The sequence below is a fragment of the Calypte anna genome, chromosome Z (genome assembly GCF_003957555.1).
Source record: "Calypte anna isolate BGI_N300 chromosome Z, bCalAnn1_v1.p, whole genome shotgun sequence".
Taxonomy (NCBI): Eukaryota; Metazoa; Chordata; class Aves; order Apodiformes; family Trochilidae; genus Calypte; species Calypte anna.
The window spans coordinates 10,938,701-10,959,595 of record NC_044274.1 but is presented as its reverse complement, the minus strand read 5'-3'; the positions used below and the strand labels follow the sequence as shown (position 1 = coordinate 10,959,595).

Here is a 20,895-nt window from a genome sequence, read left to right as displayed (position 1 = left end):
TGTGCACAAACCTATTCTTGTGACCTGGGAGCAGAAAGGAAGCAAATTCAGAGCTCTGCCGCTTTAACACCAGGAGGGCAAGGAGCTGGGGGGCGGAGGGGAGGTTCTCTTCTTCCAGATGCTGGGCACTCCCCACTGGTTTTGAAAGAAGGGGATACTCAAAGGAAAAGGGAGTCACATTTAGAGGCTGTGATCCAGCTCTCATTCTTCCAAGCTGGCTACAAAGCTCCTCTTTGCCCTCTTCTGACATGGAAGCAACGAGGATCATTGAAAGCACAGCAAACAGTGGAGGTAGTGGAATCTTCAAGAGCCATCATGCCACCAGGGAGGACAGTCTGGCTGTGGGAGTTCATGGGGCCATCCCCCAGCACAAGTGACAGCTATTCCCCTGGGGAGCCACACTTGAGGGTTTTATGTTATGTCACAGTTATCTGCTAACAGGCTCAAAATGGAGCTGGAGAAAAGCATGTACATCTAATGACACACCTGCACATCCAGATCACTTACTAAGATTGCAAATAAGCAATACCTTAAAGGAATTGTGCCCTGTCCTGGCTCATAAACATGTGCATGTAAAAAGGGTTCGCTAGGGAAGGGAAACAGTCGCGTAAAGGCAACTGTATTAAGGAAGCAAGACAACAAAATTATGGGAAAAGACAAATACATTTTGAAATTGCACCAGTCACTTAGGTGAGTGCCCTTTTTTTGTGGGAAGATTTCCTCTATTACACTCAGAGCTGAACATGAGCTCTGCATCTATCTTCCTTGTAGCAATATTTGTGCACTGTGATGCTTCAGATTGCATCTGTCTCTTCCACAATACCCAATTTGTAGCACAAGTCAGACCACAACAGAGTGCAATTTGAATGTTGCAAAGTGTCACTATTTTCATCCCATTCCCATTGTGACCACTGAATTAATGCTTGATTGGCTTATGATGACGTGTGGTGCACTTAGTAATGCTCATGTCATGCACTGTCACATCATGCAGTGTCAAAATACATCAACACAACCTTCATGCTAAATGCCAGCTTGCCTGCGAAGAGAGCCCACGCAGAAGGAATTTACAGACACAGGCTCTCTTCCATATGCAGCAGCTAATTTTGTAACAGTTCATATAATTCATCAATAGCTAGGCACAATCATCTTTCCCACTGATACTTCATTTTCAGGATCACATAGGGGACTCCCTTTTACATGTGGGATACAGAGAGCCAGATACTGAGACTTCTTCTCTTTTAGTTGTAAATCGATATACCAAAATGATCACTGTACCTACAGAAGAAACTATTCCGATTAGTAAACCCAAAATAAAACTTAACAGTTAATTTGAACACAATACTACTGTTAGCACAATGCATTTTAAAGTGCATTTAATGCATTTTAAAGCATTTCTCTACAACTGCATTAAGCAAAAAACCACTGGAAGCACAAGACACGATAGGTGCCACTACACTTCAGGCTGACACACACAAACATTAACACAAGCCATGCAGAACAATACCTTCAGCTTTGACAAGTGTCCCAGTTCCTTAGCAGCACTGAAAATCAACTGTGTACCCTATGTTTGCAAGAAGTTAGAAAAGAAAGGAGGGGAAAAATGTTAAAAACAAGCTTTGCGTGTTTTTCCTTTGAGCCAGTTATGTCAGTTCATAGCTAGAACTTAACCACCTGACCCTGAGCTGGTTTATTGCCTAATACAAAACCTGCCATTTCTGTGGGTACCATATCAAGAGCTATTTTGGAGAACAATATTCTGTTAACTGGTTCACTCTTGCTTACAGCAGCCACCTATTTAAACAGGATGCACCTTCAAATGGATTGCACAGGCTGGGGGGGGGGATGGCACTGCACTGACTCCATCTCCAAGTCCTGCTCTAGATTTCAAATCTAAACACACATGGAGACAGCACAACACCAGCCAGAGCAAAAGATCACACAAGTGAGGAAGGTCTCTCTGTAAGAGCAAGACCTGCTCAGCAGGGGTGGGGAAAACATAGATCAGATCAGAAACAGAAATGGATCTGAGTAATGTTTGGGTGACTCTTGGAGCCTCCCCTGATGCCAGCATCTAATGTGCAGTATAGAATACAACTTTCAGCTCAAAGAGTACAACATTCTCTGTGTGGTATTATATGACTGCACACCAGAAGCAACGTGAGTCACACCAAATAATCCACCCAGGGACACAGCTTCAGCCAGTGCTCTGGTATCCAACTGATATGCCTGCTGTTCTGTATGACTGGTCACAGAGTTTGACTTCTGGGTCTTAAAAGTCTGGGTTTTCATGCCTGTTGATCAAGCAGGAAAAAAAAGGTAACATTTTTATAACATGAAAATATTGACAAAGTGAGCAGTCTCGAGTTACACTAAACATTAGCATTTCTTGACCAAGTATTTTCAGTCTTCATTGGACATATTTTTTTCTTTTTTTTTTCCTTTTTTTAAAAAAATATAAATTAGAACAGCATTAACTAGGCACATAGTCTCTGTGCTGCAGACTTCTAAGGAGAGCAAGTTGGTAACAATGAGCAAGACCCTGTGACTTGATATACTTCAAGGAACAAAGCTGCTCAGATAACTACTCTTTAGTTCTTGCCCACTAAGAAAATCCTCATCAATTGGTGCCAATCCATTTTAACGCATCTTGCAAGGTAAAGTTATTTTACTGTTAACACTGAGGGTTTTCATCAACACTGATAACACCTAATGAAAATCTGGACAGCTCATTTCTGTCCCAAGCGGTATTCTTGTGAAGATGCTACACCTCCTCAAAAGAAGTTATTTATTAATGGAAAACATATTCAAAGCACTTATTCCAGACGAGCCTCTAGGAAATAAAAAAAACCCTAAACTTAAATATCGGGTAGTTTTGAGAGAAGCTGCTCAGAACAGAATTGATTAAAACATCAATTCTACTGATGGCGCAGGGCTCACTGGAAGAGCTTTAAAGTAGATTTGAAGGGGGAGGGGGATGATGAAATCAGGCTTTAACTAGAGAGGAGCCTGGGAGCAGCATGCCAGCACTTGTGGGTAAATGTGCCAGCAAGCTCAGTTGTCTCAGTGGAGGGGAGGGGTGGTGATCCTTGTGGCAGCAAAGACATGAGGGTCAGTGACAGGCTGGTAACTACAGAAGCCCTTCAGGACATGCTCTAGTGGCCATGGGGATACAGATAAATATAATTATTTTTTTTTATTGAGGGGGGATGCTGATGGTTTGGACACAGCGATCTTAGAGGTCTTTTTCAACCACGACAGTTCTGTGATTCTGTGGTCAGGGATGGAAGATGAGGGAAAATTAGGTCCTTTTAATGAACGGTTTCTGCCTAACACTATGGGGAAGGTAGGTGGAAAGGGGTCAGACCTTAGAGCTGGTTTTCCTGGTTCTTCCCATTAAATCAGTTTTACCTTCCTAAACTTTCTAAAAAGATGAAAGATGTCTATGGCCTGCAACATGAAGATTTTAAATTCCTTCTTAATGGTCTGACTGTTTTTTCCCTCAGTGAAAACATTCAGAGAAGGTTCATCAAGTGATTCAAGTCTAATTGCTAGAAGCCAACAGAACTGCAGTGATTTCTGCTCCAAGATGGTCAAAGTCTCACAGCTTAGCTGTTCTACTGCTCAGTTAACAAAGTTATGAAATAAAAGCCTACTGCAAGTCTTTTGAATTCCAGTCCTTTTTTGGAAGACATTATTATTCGGGCTTATTTTCTGAGACATACCAGTGCAAGGATGTTTCAACTGGCATTGTACATTCCTTTCCCACTTTTTATAATTCTTACATTCAACAGCAATGAGAATGTTGTTCTCATTTTAAAAACTTAGTCATCAAGCAATGCTCACTACTATTCCATAAAAATTGAGAATATTTTTAGCTGGTGTGATGTATGAAACATTGAGAGAATAAGCTTGAAAGTGGGGATGAAAAAGGGGAAATCATTACCCATTTGCAGAGACCTGGGCACAAGAGCAGTTCACAGACCATCATTTCATTCAAGGTTAAAAAAGCTTTTCCTCCTCATCACAGAGGCAGCCTTGGACTTTTATGCTCTGAGCTAGCACAAGGAAGAGGATTAATTTAAACTAACACAAGCTAAGGAAGGTTTCAGAAAATCTCTTAAAGCCACAATCTCTACCACAGAATAGCTTTGGAGCAGTGCTGCTTTCAGCCAAGCTTGAAAAACAGCCAGCTGGGAAGTCACATGTAAAATCTGACAACAGCTTAAAGAAAATTTGTCCTTATTCTGGACTGCATTCCCACTTAGTGAAGAGAAACCTGATGAGTAGAAAAAAGCACTGCAGGAGCAAGAACAAATGGAGCCCCATGTGAATGGCTGCATCTTACTGTGTGAAATAAAGAGAGGCTCCAGAGGAATCATCTGAGTGTAAATTAAACAACTCTTCATTGACCTGATTAGTCACAGGTGGCATGCTATAGTTCTGTCCTAAGCAGTGAAGGAGAAAGAAATATACAACTTATCTGCTAATATCCCCAAGCATTGTGCACTGAACCCCAAAATAAGGGCTCCCAGAGAGCTGTGTTTCCATATCCACTCATCTAAGACAGAGAATGTTTAATTAAGTGGTGATCTTTACCTAAAACTAGTGAGGTGTGAACTGCTTGGTGAGTTACCAGAGATCATGTTGCTATTAATCTCACAACCTTTGGGCAGTGAATTCTCAGATAGAAGCCAGTCACCTGGAAGTCATTAAGGCACTGGCAGTTCAGGTCATCAGAGTGGGAGGCTGCAAGGATACCCCATCCCCGTGGCATCCCTCACAGGCTTGGGCTGACTGCTTTTTCATCTGAGCCCCACCCTACACAAAACCTTCCAGAAGCAACAGAGAAGGGAAAAGCACGGGTTAGATATTATTTCCTGTGTAATACAGGCTGAGCTAATTTAAATGGAATAGATCAGAAGGAGAGTAATAGGCATTAAAGCATTGTGGAGTAACAGGGTCATGTGAGAAACAAGTGAGACACACAGTAGTGTGAGAAGAATCTTTTACCTGAGTATGCTTTCCACAACCACCACCCAAACCACTGTTGTACCTCTCAGGAATTTTGCAACAAGTAGGAAAATATTCCATCAAGGGGTCTCTTTTCTACTATGAATATCTCCTACCTGCTAAGGGCTAATGAGGACTTTTAGGAGTTAAAACCCTCATTCTATGGTCCTTCAGACATGGAGAGAAAGCACTAGGGTTTTCTATTGCTGAAGGCAGGAAGGACAGAGAGTTACAGTGGCTGGGGCTTCTTAGTCTGCTGCTCTTAAGAGAAAGCAACATTAGATAAGGGGTGAATGGAAGAGAATCAGAATACCGAAAAGAGAGTACTACTTCTGTCCACACTACTAACCATGAGTTTTGCCTTGTATTGCCTTGCCCTCCCAGACTACACCACTAGGATGATGAAAATTTGGTGGTAACAGAAAAAGAATCACTGTGTCCCAGGGCAGAGTGGAAGCAGCTCTTTGCCCCTGCCATCCATCTAACATCACCATAGGTTCCCCACTCAAGGGAGGGAACTTTATTCATTGCATTGTTCACAACTGCCCTTCTGTAACAGTGACTCTTCCAGATTGGATTAGTTCAGCCTCCTCACCACAACAGAATTGATTAGACAACTAAAAATCCACCTACAAATGTTTTGCATTACTTCAGAAAAATGAGGATGCACTTCATTGCACAAAAAAAGCCTCAATTTAAAACCAAATTGATGGCAACAAGAAAACACTATATAAAAAAAAACATTCTGCAGGTTGGAAGAATTGGCTGATCACAGTTACTGTCTTTCTCATGATAGAAGCACTGAATCACTCTCCTACTCAGCCTTTGAGATTCAAAACTAGCTATACAGGTATAAAACCCAAGCAGCTCTTCCCTTGTTCTGCCCAAGTCCCCTGATCTTTCTGCTTCCATCCTGCAGGGGTCCTGTTAATCCTGTTCTAACATTATGACTTCAGCACCTGTCCACAAAAATGCCTTTCTAAAACAATTTAATAGAGAAAAATAAATTTCACACTCCTTTCTAAATGAAAAAGGCAAGAAGAAATGATTAGTCCAAATCCAGGCTCAGGGCAACCAGTCCTTAGCAAATACATACCCCATTTTGTGCTTGGTATGTATGGGACAACACTGCATGTCAGCAGTTTTGTTTAAAATTGTCATCATCAAGGCCAGAGGTAAAAGTCTTCCCTCTTAGAGAAAGAAACTTGTGCAAGATGCAGGTTTGGATAAGTTCTCAAGAAGTCTGCTCAAAATACATAGGCAACAGCTGAATAGTGAAAAACACTATTGTTCTATCCACTACTGAGAATAAAAAACCAAAAAACAATCAGCATAAATTAACCACAGACCACAAGTTTACTCCAAAACAGAGATGAAAAGAAGTTCTGGATCACCTCCAAATAATGAGGTTATAGCCTGAACTTCACACTGCCTCCAACTGAGTCACCCCCCAGAGCAGTTGGGCATATGTGTGAATGGCATTCAATCAGTTTCCATGGTTTCTCAAAATTGGGAAATAAATTAATCTTCCATTGTTAAAAATACCACTACATTCATGACACACATTAATTCAGCACATCCATTCAGCTGGACCATTATATAAAAGACTGCCTTTGAAGGCAAACTATCTGGAAATGCTTCCAGCTCCTCAACATTATGGACACAGAAATCATGTCAGCCCATACTGATGTTAAAGGCTTTCAGGGGGTAAAAAGGAGGACTGTGGTGTCATTAAAAAGCAAGTCCAAAGAGGACACTTCTACATAGAAGACATCTAATAGCTTACAATAATTAGAAAACAGTGTTTACAGGTGTTGATTAATACCATGAATACAACACTAACTGCCTGATAAACCTTTATATACAGCTGTCTTTAAAGGATTAAACCCCTAGTCAGTGCAATTTGATATACTTGATGGCAACTCCCTTTGGATGATGGATTTTGAATTGTTTTTTATCTAGAGTGTGATTGCATCTTGCAACCCTACTATAAATAGAGATGCTCTCTAATGGTTACAGACATATTTTTCCATCCTCTAGCAGGCTGCATGCAGACAAATTTACCTGGGCAGATGACTCACTATGTCAAGGAGAAGAGTTACACATGCAATGGCAACACTTTCAGCTATGAGTCAGAAAGGAGAAAATGCTTTACCGTTTGGTCTGTAAGAGGAGGCAGCACAATCAGCTTCTCCATGGTGTTCATTACCACCCTCCAGAGCTCTTTCAGCACCCTTTTCAATACTGTCTTTTCACACACAGTTGCAAACAGTGTCAGGCTGCATGGAGATAGCAAGAACTGAGTAAGTTCAAAGGATGCAGTTTGCAAGGAAAAAGTAGATGTATATGTAACAATCAGTTTCTGATCCAAAGCAGTTTGCTGTAACAATTGTTTTAAGGATATAACTCTTCCCTTTTCATAAAGTACATCTGGTCGTTACCCTTGGAGTTCTAGCACTAAAGATATGTGCTTAAAATGGATTATTGAAATTTCTGACCTCAATCATTTCAATTTATTGACCTGGGGATTACAAAAGATATAACTATGTTATGGTGATTGGGAATAGTTCAAGTAAGAGCAGGTATCATTGAGCTGCTTCCCTTTAAAAAGTTACTTCCTGCTATATTACGTTCACAGAGTAGCCAGGCAAAAAATTACAAAGAAACCTTGACTAAATTTTAAATCTTTAAATTTAAATAATTTAATTAATTCAATTATTTTTTTTTATTTTAAACTTTAAATTTTAAGGAGTTGTTATAAAGATTTGTGTTGTATACCTAAATTGATAAGTCTGAGACTGTTACACAGAAGTTCCTGCAAAGTTTCTCATAGCTGCTGAAGTCTCTAACTCTCCCAGCTTTATAACCACCTTGAAGTATTCCTTGGACCCCTCTGCTTTTTGCTGCAATTGCATTCACCACCAATCACCTGCCATATGTTTATTTCCTTTTACATAAAGAAGTTCTGCATTATCACCCTATTTATTCCTATTTCATTATGGCACGGGCTATCAAAAGTTCCAAGAAGTGTTAACATTTTAATTTGAAATGACTGTTGGACTTTGACATTTACTGATCACACTGGGGGAGCTACAAAACAGTAATTCTGCAGCCAGTAGCAGTGCACGGGCAAAACCTGACTCTTCTACATTGTGTAACATCATCTCCCAGATTTCCCTTCTTCCCAGAGCTTGTCAGACAGTAAATGATCAAAACTGAAGATGGACAAGACTGATACGGGTAGAGTGCAGAATACATGAAAAAGAACTCGCCTTCGTACAGAGGGAAAGAAAATAATCCTGGCTTGGATTATCATAACCAAAATTACTTGCTCCACAACTGGACAATAAAATCTATAGCTTACCAAACTATCAGTGATACAAAGGAAGGTAGCTGGGATTTCTGAAGGTATCCATAAAAATGTTCAAAGGAGAGGGCTGCCAGATGTAATAATTGCTGCAGAGAGTCACTTAGTACATGCTGACCCAAAAGAAAAATGGGAGAAGCAATACAAATACCAACAAAGAAACTACATTTTAAACTTTTAAAGCATTATATCTCTTGCAGCATTTATTATGAAAATTGGCAGTCGCCCATTTCAAAATAAAGACCTGCTGTGGATCAGCAAGAAGTTTAACTTCTTTAATGATTAAGAACTCTTTCTCTTTGTAGATCAGGGCTTAGCTGATAAGAATTATGTGCAGTTAGCCACAAAATGTCCCCATACAGTTAAATCATGCTGCACGGAGTAAATGGCAACAGCTAATTAAAGCAATGGATCAATCTTATGTATATCACAGAGCTCAGATATTTATTTTCTATGTAGAATAGCACAGCACATCACCAAAACACACATCCCTAACATGTCTGGGATACTGAGTTGTACATGTACCAAGCATGTAGGTATGTACAGGAAAAAAAGCATAGCTAGTAAATTTAGAACTTTCATCTTTCCCATGACCTGATCAGCAGTGTGTTTTCCTGACTGCTACAACTGCCAGAGGGAGAAAGGAGAACTGAGAGTGTGCTCTGAATGAAGGCTGCAGAGATGACACAGGACTTGAGAAAAGAGGAAGATCTGGGGAAAAAAGCCATCAATTCTTGCTGAAAAATCAGATATTGGATGTCTCAAGAACAACTCAAGAACATGGAGGTATTTCTTCTTTCCCAGTGTTATTCCCAATTCAATACATTGTATGGGTAACATATATTTGAACACTTGCTTACTTTCCATCCAGGAAATCCATCAGTGGCCTCAGGACATTATCTGCATCTTGTGCAACTGTGTTTCTGGCATTAGCAGCAACATTTCCTGTCCCTTTCACTTGACAGAGGATATCAGACATTTGCTTGACACACTCATCAATACGAGCCTGAAAGCTGAACAGATAGAGAAGAGGCAAAAACAAGATTATCAGTGGCAGAGATCTCAGCTCTAGTACACCAGGTAAAATACTACGAGTGCATAAACCATGCACTCAGTTGCACAATACTCCTCCTTGAGATTATCTGCTCATTTCCTGTGTTTGCTACTAACAGGTACACTACCCAATTCCTTATGCACATTGTTCACAGACAGCCTACTACTTCTGAACAAAAAAAAACCAATCACATTTGAGAGGAGTTTGTTTATTCACCCTGTAAAACCAAATTATCTTTACCTAATTTCAAGAAGCACTTTTTCTTAGCTCAAAGCTGCCTGATGTACCTTTTATTTTCTACACAGGGTGTCATACCACAGAGACTGGGACATAGCATAGACAAATGGCACAATGCACACACAGCCCTGAGCATCCAGGAGTCCCTTGGCTGTAGTTTGGTTATGACCCATCACAGAATAAGTCTTCAAAATAACAGAAACAGTCTGGAGCCAGGTGCCAGCTGGAAGCCATCCACTGCCATCCAGTCCATGCTGCATCAAAGTGCCAACATGGCTCAGCTGTGAAATGACCAATGTCATTGTAATAAAGTGCTAACCAAACCATTAAAGCACAGTTACTTTCTCATCTTCAACTGCTTAGAGGAGGTTCAAAACTAAGTAATACAATGGTTAAAAATCATGAACAGGGCTGTCAGCATATCAACTCAGTGAATAAAGGAAAATGCTTTGACATTTGAAAGAACAGCTACTAACAACATTACAAGACACAGTTAGCTATCCACTGACAGTACAGAGGTTTGAAGCCAGGAAGAGAAGTCACTGCTAGGAGCTAAGGCAAAGATTTATGAGCTGGAACACGTTTGAAAGTCATCCTTATACCTGCATAAGTGGCCAGAGCTTCTGCTTGTGAGCCACCCTAGGACACCACTGGGATTGATACTAGTCCACTGCTCTACCCTCTGGCTTTCACCTTCTTTCTCCATTGTGTCACCTCTTTCCTCTCCTACACTGTGACTTTCAGCCTCACGGTCTCACTTGCTCACTTTTAACCTGCCTCATCCTAGAGAAATGCCAGAGCTCTCCCTCCATGTAGCCTCCACTTCCACTTTCCCTGTTTATAGGAGAGTGGCTTGCAGCAGTCAGTTGTGGCTACAATGACAGCTTAACCAGCAACATAAAACACATCAAATGCTGTATTACCAAGCATTTCTTGTATTGCTGACAGTTCCTGTTCTGTTGCAGGCTTGTATCACCCCACTGTTCTCCTAAATATTCCAACAGTTGTAGGACCTTGCTCCAAGATGCTTAAATCCCCAGGTGGGGTACTAAAATAACAGAATCCCTTAAAAAAGTAAAAACTAATATGAGGAAAAAAATATCAGGAATAATGAAAATTCATAAATCAGTTACTGTGGCAACAGGTTCACTTGAAGCTGAAGCTTAACAGAAGCCCTTGGCAGCAGCAAGTTTAAACACAGCCTACCTATACTGTCAGACAGGGCCCTCTGCTCCTAATTCCCCCAGGAGTCCCTTCCTTCATTCCTACAGCCTCCAAGAATAAAAAAACAGGTAGCCTTGAGTGAAGTATAAATCCTTTAAAGGCTCCTCTTCCCTATGACATTTTTTAAAACCAAAAATACTTCTGTGTCCAGACACAATCTCCTCTTGGTAAGGCTCTCTGGACATGTGCTACCTTCTCTGCAGGCACAACGAGCTCACTCTGACAAACAAAAATTAGGATCTGCAGTGATAGGTGTGCACAGTGTTGTTAGAGCAGCTGTTTACAGAGTCCACACTGAATACTTTGTATGTCTGCCTGACCTCCCATCTTTGCATCCTTTGGAAGATCTTGTTTGTAACATAAGCTGCAGCTCTGCTTTTCATTCCCTATTACTGCAAAGTAATGAGCTGTCCAACTGGCTGAATCTCTTTCTGGCACATCTCTCAAAAACACTCCCTGGTACAGAATAATCTCTTTAAATCACATTTGCAAGTGTCAAGATTGTACTCTAATTGTCTTGTAGCAGTGACACCACGGAGACAGGTTTCAGATGACAAAATTCACCCCTTAATCGCGATTTCTCACTTGTCCTCCATCTAATCATGAGCTTTATCGAGTCAATTGAGTGACAGTTTGAATATCTCCATTTCTTGCTATAGCATCCATTACAGGCAATGGTAATTCCTCACTGATCTCCCCACTTAACTCTGTGTGCTGAAATCACTGACAAACCCCACCATGATTATTTGGTCATAAATACTGCAAAACTGTAGACTGCAGGAGGCCAAGTTGGTACAATTTGCTCAACTCCCCTTGGCCATGGTTCATCTACGCTATAGTTCATGCCTGCATTAATCTTCTTCTAAAGCACAACATGAAATGAATGGCATTTATCATGAGAAGATTGTGTTTTTGAAAACCAATTGGGAACCCTGTATTTCTAGATTTTGCTTAATTGACATCTTTTATGGTTCTCTACAAAACTATTATGAAGTCGAGCACATTTTTATCCTCAGGTAAATGATGACATGATTTGCAATAAACCTAATTGCCATCAACAGAGCTCCCTCTTGAAACATTAGAACACACCATTCACTACAACATTAGAACAAGTCAATCTCAAATTCTAGACCTGTTTCCTTTTTATTCCAATATTTACTTAACAATCAGAAATCAGTCAGCTCTCATACTTTCAGAGCACAGCATTTAAACAAGAATGTTGCTTCATAAATCATAAAAAGGAAGCAGCTTTCTGAGCAATAAAGGAGCAGGCAATTCTGCTAGTGACAAGCACTACTTACAGAAAAAAATTACTCTATGTAATTCAAGTACATTTCACAGTTGAGAGATCTCCATGTTACACTTCTAAGCAGAGCAGTATAGAAAAGAGACTTTAAAAACATTTCTCAGTTCTTTAGATGGTCTCAGTATTTGAAAGACTATGATTTATGACAAAAAGAAAAATATTACCCATAATAGTACATGAATGTCTTTTCTCTTCTTAACCTGACTGAAAGAGATTAGACAAAGAAAGGAATGCTTCAAGGATGGGGACCTTGTTATACTCACCTGTTACCAAACACAGCACTCAGCTCATCCAAAACATTGTTCAGCTTCACCTGGAGCTCTTTGAGATGGTCACTTGCTTCTGCATCCAACTGTGGGAGAAATAACAGCACTTAGTCTGAACCCAGAAAGCAATCTGCTGTCCTTCACAGTACTGGTCTTCACTGTCAAGACTACTGTTAGTAAGCAGGTGAACTATCACCACTGAACAGCCAGCTAGGCTGCTCTCCTCCACTGCCTGCTGCTGTGACTGAAGCTGTCAAATCATCCACAGATATTTGCCTAAAGAGCAGGAATTGATTTCCTCAGGCTCCAGTACCCTCTAATGCTCTTCCTGATTCTTGCGAAGTTGAGAAAGAAAGAGAATGTGAACTCCCTGTGGCCAACAGAATAAGCAGGCTGAGAAATCACCAAGCACGGTGCATTGCCTTGGGTTCACGGTCATTTCACCCCTCCAAGTCCAGGAGAAAGGGCTTTTCAGACTGGATGTTATTTACTCGAACATTTCTCCATGCATGGTCTTGAAAGATGTTATTTCACCTTCCACCCTGCTGTCAGTATACAACCTGAAAGCTGACCTAGTCACTCCTCTCAGAAGACTGAGAGCAATTGTCAAAATCTGCTCACAATATCATGACAAGGACTGTTGTGCAATGATACTTTTGGAAAGCATCATCTCAGCTGCGGCTACTGAGCACAACTACCTCTGCTCTCACATGCAGCCAGACAGCTTAGGTAGCTTTTTGTATACAGCTGTTCAGAGGAGACTTCACAAAACAAACAAATAAAAAACTGCCCTAAGCACTACACAGACACTGCTGACACATTGACACATACAGTAGGAGTGTTCTTGCTCCACTACTTTAAGTCCAAAGCCACCCATTTTTGTTTTTTTTTTTTTACAATCAACAATGCCCTGTATGCCAGCTGTAGACATCCCTTCAGCCTCAAAAGAGCCACTTCTGAGCAACCTGTCTGTGGCATAACAACACACATTGAATGCTTTGAGATCATTCTCTCTGAAAAAGTTAGTTGTAAAACAGATTTGCCTCTGTATGCAGGAAGGCAAGCTGTTTGTAAAACAAAAGCCTTCCAGAAATGTTTGCATTTGGAATTCAAAGCTTCAGTCCTTACCTCGAAGGCAGAGTATCTATTTACAAACTTAATGAGCCAAATGGCAGTACAGTGGTTAAAAAACAGTTTAGATCACTACAGGATATCCATGCATGCAGCTATATGAGACTTGAACAGGACAGGAGTTCCTGCTTCTATTTGTGCTGAAACCCTCTTCATATTCTGGACAGGACAGGACAGGACAGGACAGGACAGGACAGGAGTTCCCACTTCTACAGTGTTGAAACCCTTTTTGTATTCCTCAGCATCTGTCAGAGAAAGCCAAGCCCTAGGGGTGTTTGGAATCTGATACATTCACTTTCCTGTTGTAAGCTGGCACAGAAAACTGACTCCATTATGCATTGGAACCTGTGCTAATCAAATGCCTGGATCAAAATTTTATTTTTTTTTTTTTAAAAAACCCAAGTAAATGATGATTACATAAGCCTTAATAACTTCAGGCATTGCTAGCTCTGATAATTTTTGCTTTAGTAAAGAGAATTGATATTCCCATTTTAACTTCATTGCTATGAGGGCAGAAGACAGCTAATGTCATGCTCATCAGCAGTTATTTTAGCCAAACATGTAGGTAAAAAAACCTAAACCAGCATCTGTTGGTGGTGGATGGTCTTGTCCTTACATTAACCCTCTTCTTCTCCTACTGTGTAAAGGGGCAATGAGTCACAGGCTGTTTGGTTTGCTGTCTACAATTAATAGCAGTCTCTGATTTTGGCCATTTAAAGTAGATTTGAGGCAAGATCTGTTCATGATTCATCAAAATATTTCAAGTAACTGCTTTTCTGGTTGAAAAAAGAGAATAATTTGGCACAAGATATCTATTCTTTACTGTTTACTTCTACTACTTCTTAATCTACCAGATCCATGTGTTACAGGACTAGAGGATGTTATGTCAAAACTAACAACTTATTACCCTGGTAAATGAATCATGCAATTAATGCCTTGATTTACTGTGAGGTGACATGGAGAACTCTTCAAGCTTCTCCTTGCTATTGTACTTGTTGACTACAAACTGATTTTCTTAGAGAAGCAGAAGAATGACTGATTGGCAGCTCTGTACTGCAAGAAGGGACGCTTGGAGCAATGTTTTGCCAAGGGGATGAGGCTCATTATCTGTGGTGAAGAACTCCCTCCCATCTAGAACATGAGTTCACAGGTCTCTGGGTGCAACTGGCAAGACAGCTGCCCATTACCTCTGAGATGCACAGCCTCCCATTCTGAAAGCCAAACCTGTATGCATTGTGGTTCAGTATCCATCAAGCCCTCTGTCATCCTAGAAAGGATGCTGTGTTCTGAGCAGCTGCTGCTATGGAAGGAAGAGTCCACATAATACAGTTCTGATTGCTAATGCTTAAGTATTGGCATGCCTTGGCTTGAAAGCAAATTTCAGGGTATTACCCAAGTGTGACTTGAGTCCATTAGGAATATGCCAGTAGGTGTATACCACTGCTTAACATATATAAATTATGCATCGGTTACAGAGTCTCTGAAATATGTGGTATAATTGCAAACTATTCTTTGCCAGTATCATGCAGCACTGGTAACAGTGCTCAATGAGACCATGTATGCTTGGCTGTTGCCGCTCAGCCAGTGAATGCTAAGGTCAGGAGCTATCACTGATAGCAGGAAATACTACTTGGACTGCATGAGAAACCTGGCTGCTAGAGTAAAGCAGAAAGCAGTGTTAGGCAGTTGGGTCACTCCCAGATGTCATGTCCAGACCACTTCATTTGGAAGCTGGAGTTCAGCAGGCTTATGATCCCCATTCTCTAGGTATACCAGAGATGACTCGAGGGAGAAAGCTTATGAAAAGTTATCTGTCCAAAACAGGACAGCACCCAGAGCACAGTGGCTTCTGATCTCTGAACAAGTGCTGCAGTTCCCATGGAAATAGTGGCTGGCATGGCCACAGTTCTGTAGTGGAGACTAAATGTATGATACAGAAAACTGAGATGGCCACAGAGGGTAAACAGAGCCCTACATTTACATTCCAGGGAAGAAAGCAGGGTCCTCTTAATTTCCTTTAAAAACACGGGATTTGGCACTTCAAAGAATTCAGGCTTCGAAGTCCCATCAAAGCACACTTTTGGGGCTGGAACCTCAAGTTCTTTGATAATCTGAATGGTGTCACTTATGGCATAGACCCCGAAACTTTAATTTAGATTGATCTTCTCCTGCGTCTCTCACGGATGAAATGGAACTCACAAGTATAAGAATTTGTAGTGATGAGTTTTATAATCTTCCAAGAGACTTCATTAGTTCTTTATTGGTTTGTATACACACTGGTCAAGTATGAGCAACCAGAACTTGAAGGCTCCTCTGTAACTGGAGAAACACAGCTCTTGCCTTCTAGAAGACTGAAGATGTTAATCAGTTCATCCTAAACTAGGAGAACCTGTGAAATCATGAGGTCTATTCTTACATATAAGCAGTTGCAGAATTCTTCCCTGCTATCCTACATTAGCTTTATTCCAGTTAGAGAGTTTATCTAGCTCCAACCTGAAGTTGCTGATTTTTGTTTTGCCTCCCTCCACTAGCCCCTGGGATCTTCCCTCTGCAGAGGTGACTCTGAGACAGGAAGCTCCACAAATCCAGCTTCCCCTTAAGAACTTGCTTGCACTGAATGTTCTCCACTTAACTTTAGGATTCAAGAGTAAGGAACCTGGAGCACTGAATCCAAACAACACCTACCAGGGTGGCCTTAGCTACAGCACATGGGATGCTACAGAAGACCTATCAGTAGATACCGCAAATCCGTTGAGAACTTTCTTATCAAATCTTGGCTGTTTCTAAGCTGTCTTGCAATTTGTTATTCAGGTGGCTAACTTAGCATTTAAAATGGGCTAACCCTGGCTGAGCATTAGGAGGAGAGTTTCCTGAAGCATTAATTGTACAGATTAGCTTGAAACCAACAGCATGAAAATTGTACGATGACAATCTGTTGCTACTCAGCAGCTAATTCTCTGAGTTCCCTAGGCAGTGCTTATCTCTGATACTCACCCCACATGATTGACCTTGGAAAAAAACAAGTGTGTAAATGCTTTAAACTAGGCTTCCACAGCACATTTACACTCCAGCAGTGGGCAATGCAGTACAGCACCTAATATCAGCACCATGAGTTCACAACTCATGAAAAGCTAAGCACAATAATGGACTGCAGAAAGCCATCTCTCACAAGCAAAATGAGGAAAGATTATTCTGGTGTCAGGGACAGCACACAGAGCAGGCTGAAATCTTCAGAGGTGGGTAGGAAATGCAGGTCACACTAGGCTTTATTGGATAATGTATGAATAATTAAATAAATGTGGCAAAATTGAGGCAAACAATAGCAATGAATCCATATAGCCCACATTAGCATAGAGCTAAACTGCAATCTACATCCTGTGGGTGTGCTAGAGATGATTCAGAGGAATCAAAGGTTTCAAAAAGCATTCATGTACTCCATTTCTGTCTAAGATGCATGTTCTGATTTCACTGTTCATTATGCTTTTAACACTACCTGCCACTTCATGAATGCTGCCTTTCCAAAGGATGCTTCAGGAATGTCTGAGAATGCTACTGAGCCACAGTAGATGTGCTTTAATCCCGTGAGATCAACACAGCTCAGAATGGAAATGGAAGTATTATTTACAAATCCTCAAAATCTCTTAATATGCTTCTTTACGTGTGTGCATGTTTACTTCTCTATATATATGTCTTGATAGAACTCAAGCATAGACCTCAAGAGAATTCCTCTCTAAAGCTCTTCAGCTGTCTTTTTTGTTCCTGACTAGTAATGTTCACAGACCACATGATATCAACACAGTAAAACCAGAGATGCTGGGCAATTTTTCTCTTATTTTGTATCTTCCAAATACTCCTGAGTACTGCAGTTGGAAAAAGAATAAAAGAATCATAGATTCTGCCAAGTTGGAAGGGACCCATCAGAATCATCAAGTCCAATTCCTGTCCCTGTGAAGGGCACCCCTATAATCACACCATGTGCCTGAGAGCATCATCCAAATGCTTCTTCAACTCAGGCAGGTTTGGTGCCATAACTACTTCCCTGGGGAGCCTGTTCCACTGCTCAACTGCCCTCTGGATGAAAAGCTTTATCCTTATATCTAACCTAAACTTCCCACAGCACATCTTCCTATGTCCAAGGAGGACATAGGAAGGACTTCAGGCCCCAGAGGACCTGAAGTAGGAGCAAAGGTACCACTCCTCGTTCAGATTTTTAAAAAAAATTAAAGGAAGGCAATGTATCAAGGACCCCAGACTCAAGAAATAGTGCTGGACAAGCACTTGTATTCCATGTTATGCCACTACATTGCAGTGAGACTATAGGCGAGCCCTATTCTTTTGCTTCCCTTGCTGCAAAAGGGAAATATTGTTATGGATTTCCATAGGAGGGTGTACTGGAGCCATTCATTGGCAAAGAGCACCAGGTACAGGAGTATTACAAAGCTTTCAAGAGTTGTGTGGTGCTACAGCTGTAGATGGGAGCTGGATCTCTGAACCAGAAGCAGATGAAGCCACTAGTACACCATAACCAAAACAAATTGCCAAGTTCTGGCTTCACATAGTAGGTCTAACATAGCTGCCACAGCAACAATGGAATATTTGGTACCTAGTTCTCAACAACGTATCTGAGACCAGAAAATGGTGAGCAATTCAAGACAACTGGGACATGCTACATCTTTATTCCCCCGAGGAACAGTTCTTTCTTGGGTAAGGAAACCAGGACATTGCTTATGTTTGTGCAAGGTACTGTGTGATATATAGATTAATATAAATCAAATCTGTCTCAGAAAGTAAGTATCCCTCCCTGAAGAAGAGGATAAAACCTGTAGATGAATTTTCAGCAGCATATTTGTCTGCACGTTCTAGTTTCAAAGCTGTTGTCTCACCAACTGTTACTTGTCAGCCAGGTTCAATCCACATCAGAAAAAGGACTACTAAAACTAGGACAAGAGCTTGTATACTCTAGAAAAACAAAGAACTTGGCAGGTTTCAAGTCAAGAAGCAAAGTACTACATAGTCACAGTCCCCTATGAGTGACTGTGTGCAAGTAATGCAGGCACCTAACACAACACAATTTATTTCTAGTGATCAGTGGCAGCCTAATGAAGTGGCCATACAGCACTTGAAAAGAAAGGGAAAAAAAATTACTTTGAAAAACAAGTTCCCTAGAAAGCTCTCTAGTTTTTTTCGTGTGTGTTTTATTGCTCACAGTCTCGATTTCTCTTCCTTCCGCCCTCTTTTTTTTTTTTTCCCACAGTGCAGAAGAAATAATGGATTCATCACCTCTGTTCTACCTTACCTGCATTTCCTGAGGAAGGTTTTAAAGGGGAGAATGCAGAGAAGAGCTCTGGGCTAGGTAAAGTACCTGGCAGTTTTAATTAACACTTTTTTTCTACCCCAAGTTAAAACATTATCAGGTGGCATTTTGAATTTGCAGGTGGTATTTTCAACTTGAAATATAAGGAAACCTTACCTAGTGGCCACTGCTATGGAAAAAAAGTAGCAAATAAATCCCTTAAGGGAAAATAAGTGTACATGGATTAAAACTTTATAAACTAATGCACAAACATGTCTTCATAAGTCTGTTTTTATTCCTGAAAAATGAGCATTTAGCTACCACTGCTACTATAGTTTGGAGCACATAATTCTAGTTCTTGATGCAGGACTCAGAAATCAGGGTTGTTGAGATCACATGCAAAAGAATGACAGCAGTTTTCCTTGCCCCATGGGATAATGTACGTGTTGAGATTTTAGCCACTTTGCAGAATTCTGCCACTGAGCACAAGAAAGATTTGATACAGCAGTACAGGCAAAAAACTGAGCTGCCCATCAGCAAAGCTGACTTTCCTCTTGGCGTACAGGTCATAGCACAAGTTCTATCACAACACAACCAAAAAAATGCACTTAGGCTTTGAATATAATTTTTTCCTAACATCAGCATCAGCAGCCTTTTCTTCATCTTCTTGAATCTTGAAAAGCAATGAAAAAAGAAGAGAAAAAGAGATACATGGATTATATCAGACACAGTGATCTGGGGGAGAAAAGCCTTACTTCTGTAAAAATGGCCACCTCAGAGCACAGATATTTAAATTCATGGAGATATCTGAGAATCCAGCAAAACATGAGTACAGAACACATTTTCAGGACTGCAATACATTGGATAATGGACATTCAATGCCAAGTGTACTGTCCCATGTTTATATGCCATACAAATTGACAGTCAACAGTTTCCAGATCAATTTGTCCTTCTTCAGAGCTGTGAAATCACCACTCATGCCTACAAGAGCACAGTACATATTCTTCTGTTTCCTCCCCTATGCTAGTCTATCCCTTGCAACATCTGCTCCTGCACCTTATGATAATTTTGCCAAAAAATCCCCAGGTGTGGCTGCCACCTCAGACTTCTTACAGTGCCAGTGTTATGGGGCTCTCCTTATGACTGCAGTCTGCAAGTACTAGTATGATGCAAGTAACCTAATGACAGTGCAATAGGCAATCTCTTAGAGCTCTTACCTCTTTGCCACCCATGGCTTCAAACATCTTCTCTAGCTGTACTCTCAGCTGTTGGATGTTATTCATCAGGATGCAGGGCTGAAGGGACAAAAGCAGGTGCCTGTTACTGCTCAGGATGAAAAGGCATTTTCACCAGTGGTACAGTGTGTGCCTCAGCACCCTTTCCCAAGTACTGCCACATCTGACAGTCCAATAGAGATAGGGCATTCACAGATTTCAGCACTCAAACCTAAAAAAGACAAGCCTGTCTTCAACTTGAAATAGGATGGCCAGTTCTAGAAACCCCAGAGGAGGGAGATCTCTGGTGTTGTATTTTTCTCCTCAGCTTTAACACAGAGAATGAGATGGCAAGAAGTCAGTGTCAGGACAAGGCCCAAGTCTTTGCAGCTCCTGCCATGCCCTGCAAGTGTCCAAGCTGTGTCACCTTCAGCTTCTTAATGCTGCAATGTGTGAATGGTGTACAGCCCAAATCAGAAGGGGAACTGCCAGCCAAAGCTGCATTCAGAGACACATCTGGGTCCTGCCAGGTCACACTTGGAAGCATCAGGTAAGGGCAAGCCTAAGAAATAGACTCTTTCCTCTGCAGTTACATCTCCAGTACAGGTGCAGGAGACAGCAAAAACAACATGGGACAGACCCAGAGTTCAAATATCTAATAGTCTCTTTTATTTAATATACAGAATTTTACTTAAGTTAGATTAAAGAGCAAGATAATCAGATTGATATAATAGTAAACCAAGAGTGCAGCATAGTATAAGGTCTGCAGAGCCACTTGTGCCCACATTTTAGT

The 20,895-nt window shown here is 40.9% G+C and overlaps 1 protein-coding gene across 1 annotated transcript in view; it reads right to left on the bottom strand.

The window, feature by feature from the left end:
* The window catches only part of UNC13B (unc-13 homolog B), a 211,865-nt gene that overhangs the window by 11,297 nt on the left and 179,673 nt on the right, over positions 1–20,895 (bottom strand). Inside the window, exons 31-35 of the mRNA XM_030467074.1 lie at positions 20,106–20,183; positions 12,462–12,550; positions 9,238–9,390; positions 7,166–7,289; positions 1,505–1,561 (exon numbers count right to left, since the gene is read on the bottom strand). Of these exons, the coding sequence (XP_030322934.1) occupies positions 1,505–1,561; positions 7,166–7,289; positions 9,238–9,390; positions 12,462–12,550; positions 20,106–20,183 (501 nt within the window). The remainder of the gene's footprint in view (positions 1–1,504; positions 1,562–7,165; positions 7,290–9,237; positions 9,391–12,461; positions 12,551–20,105; positions 20,184–20,895) is intronic.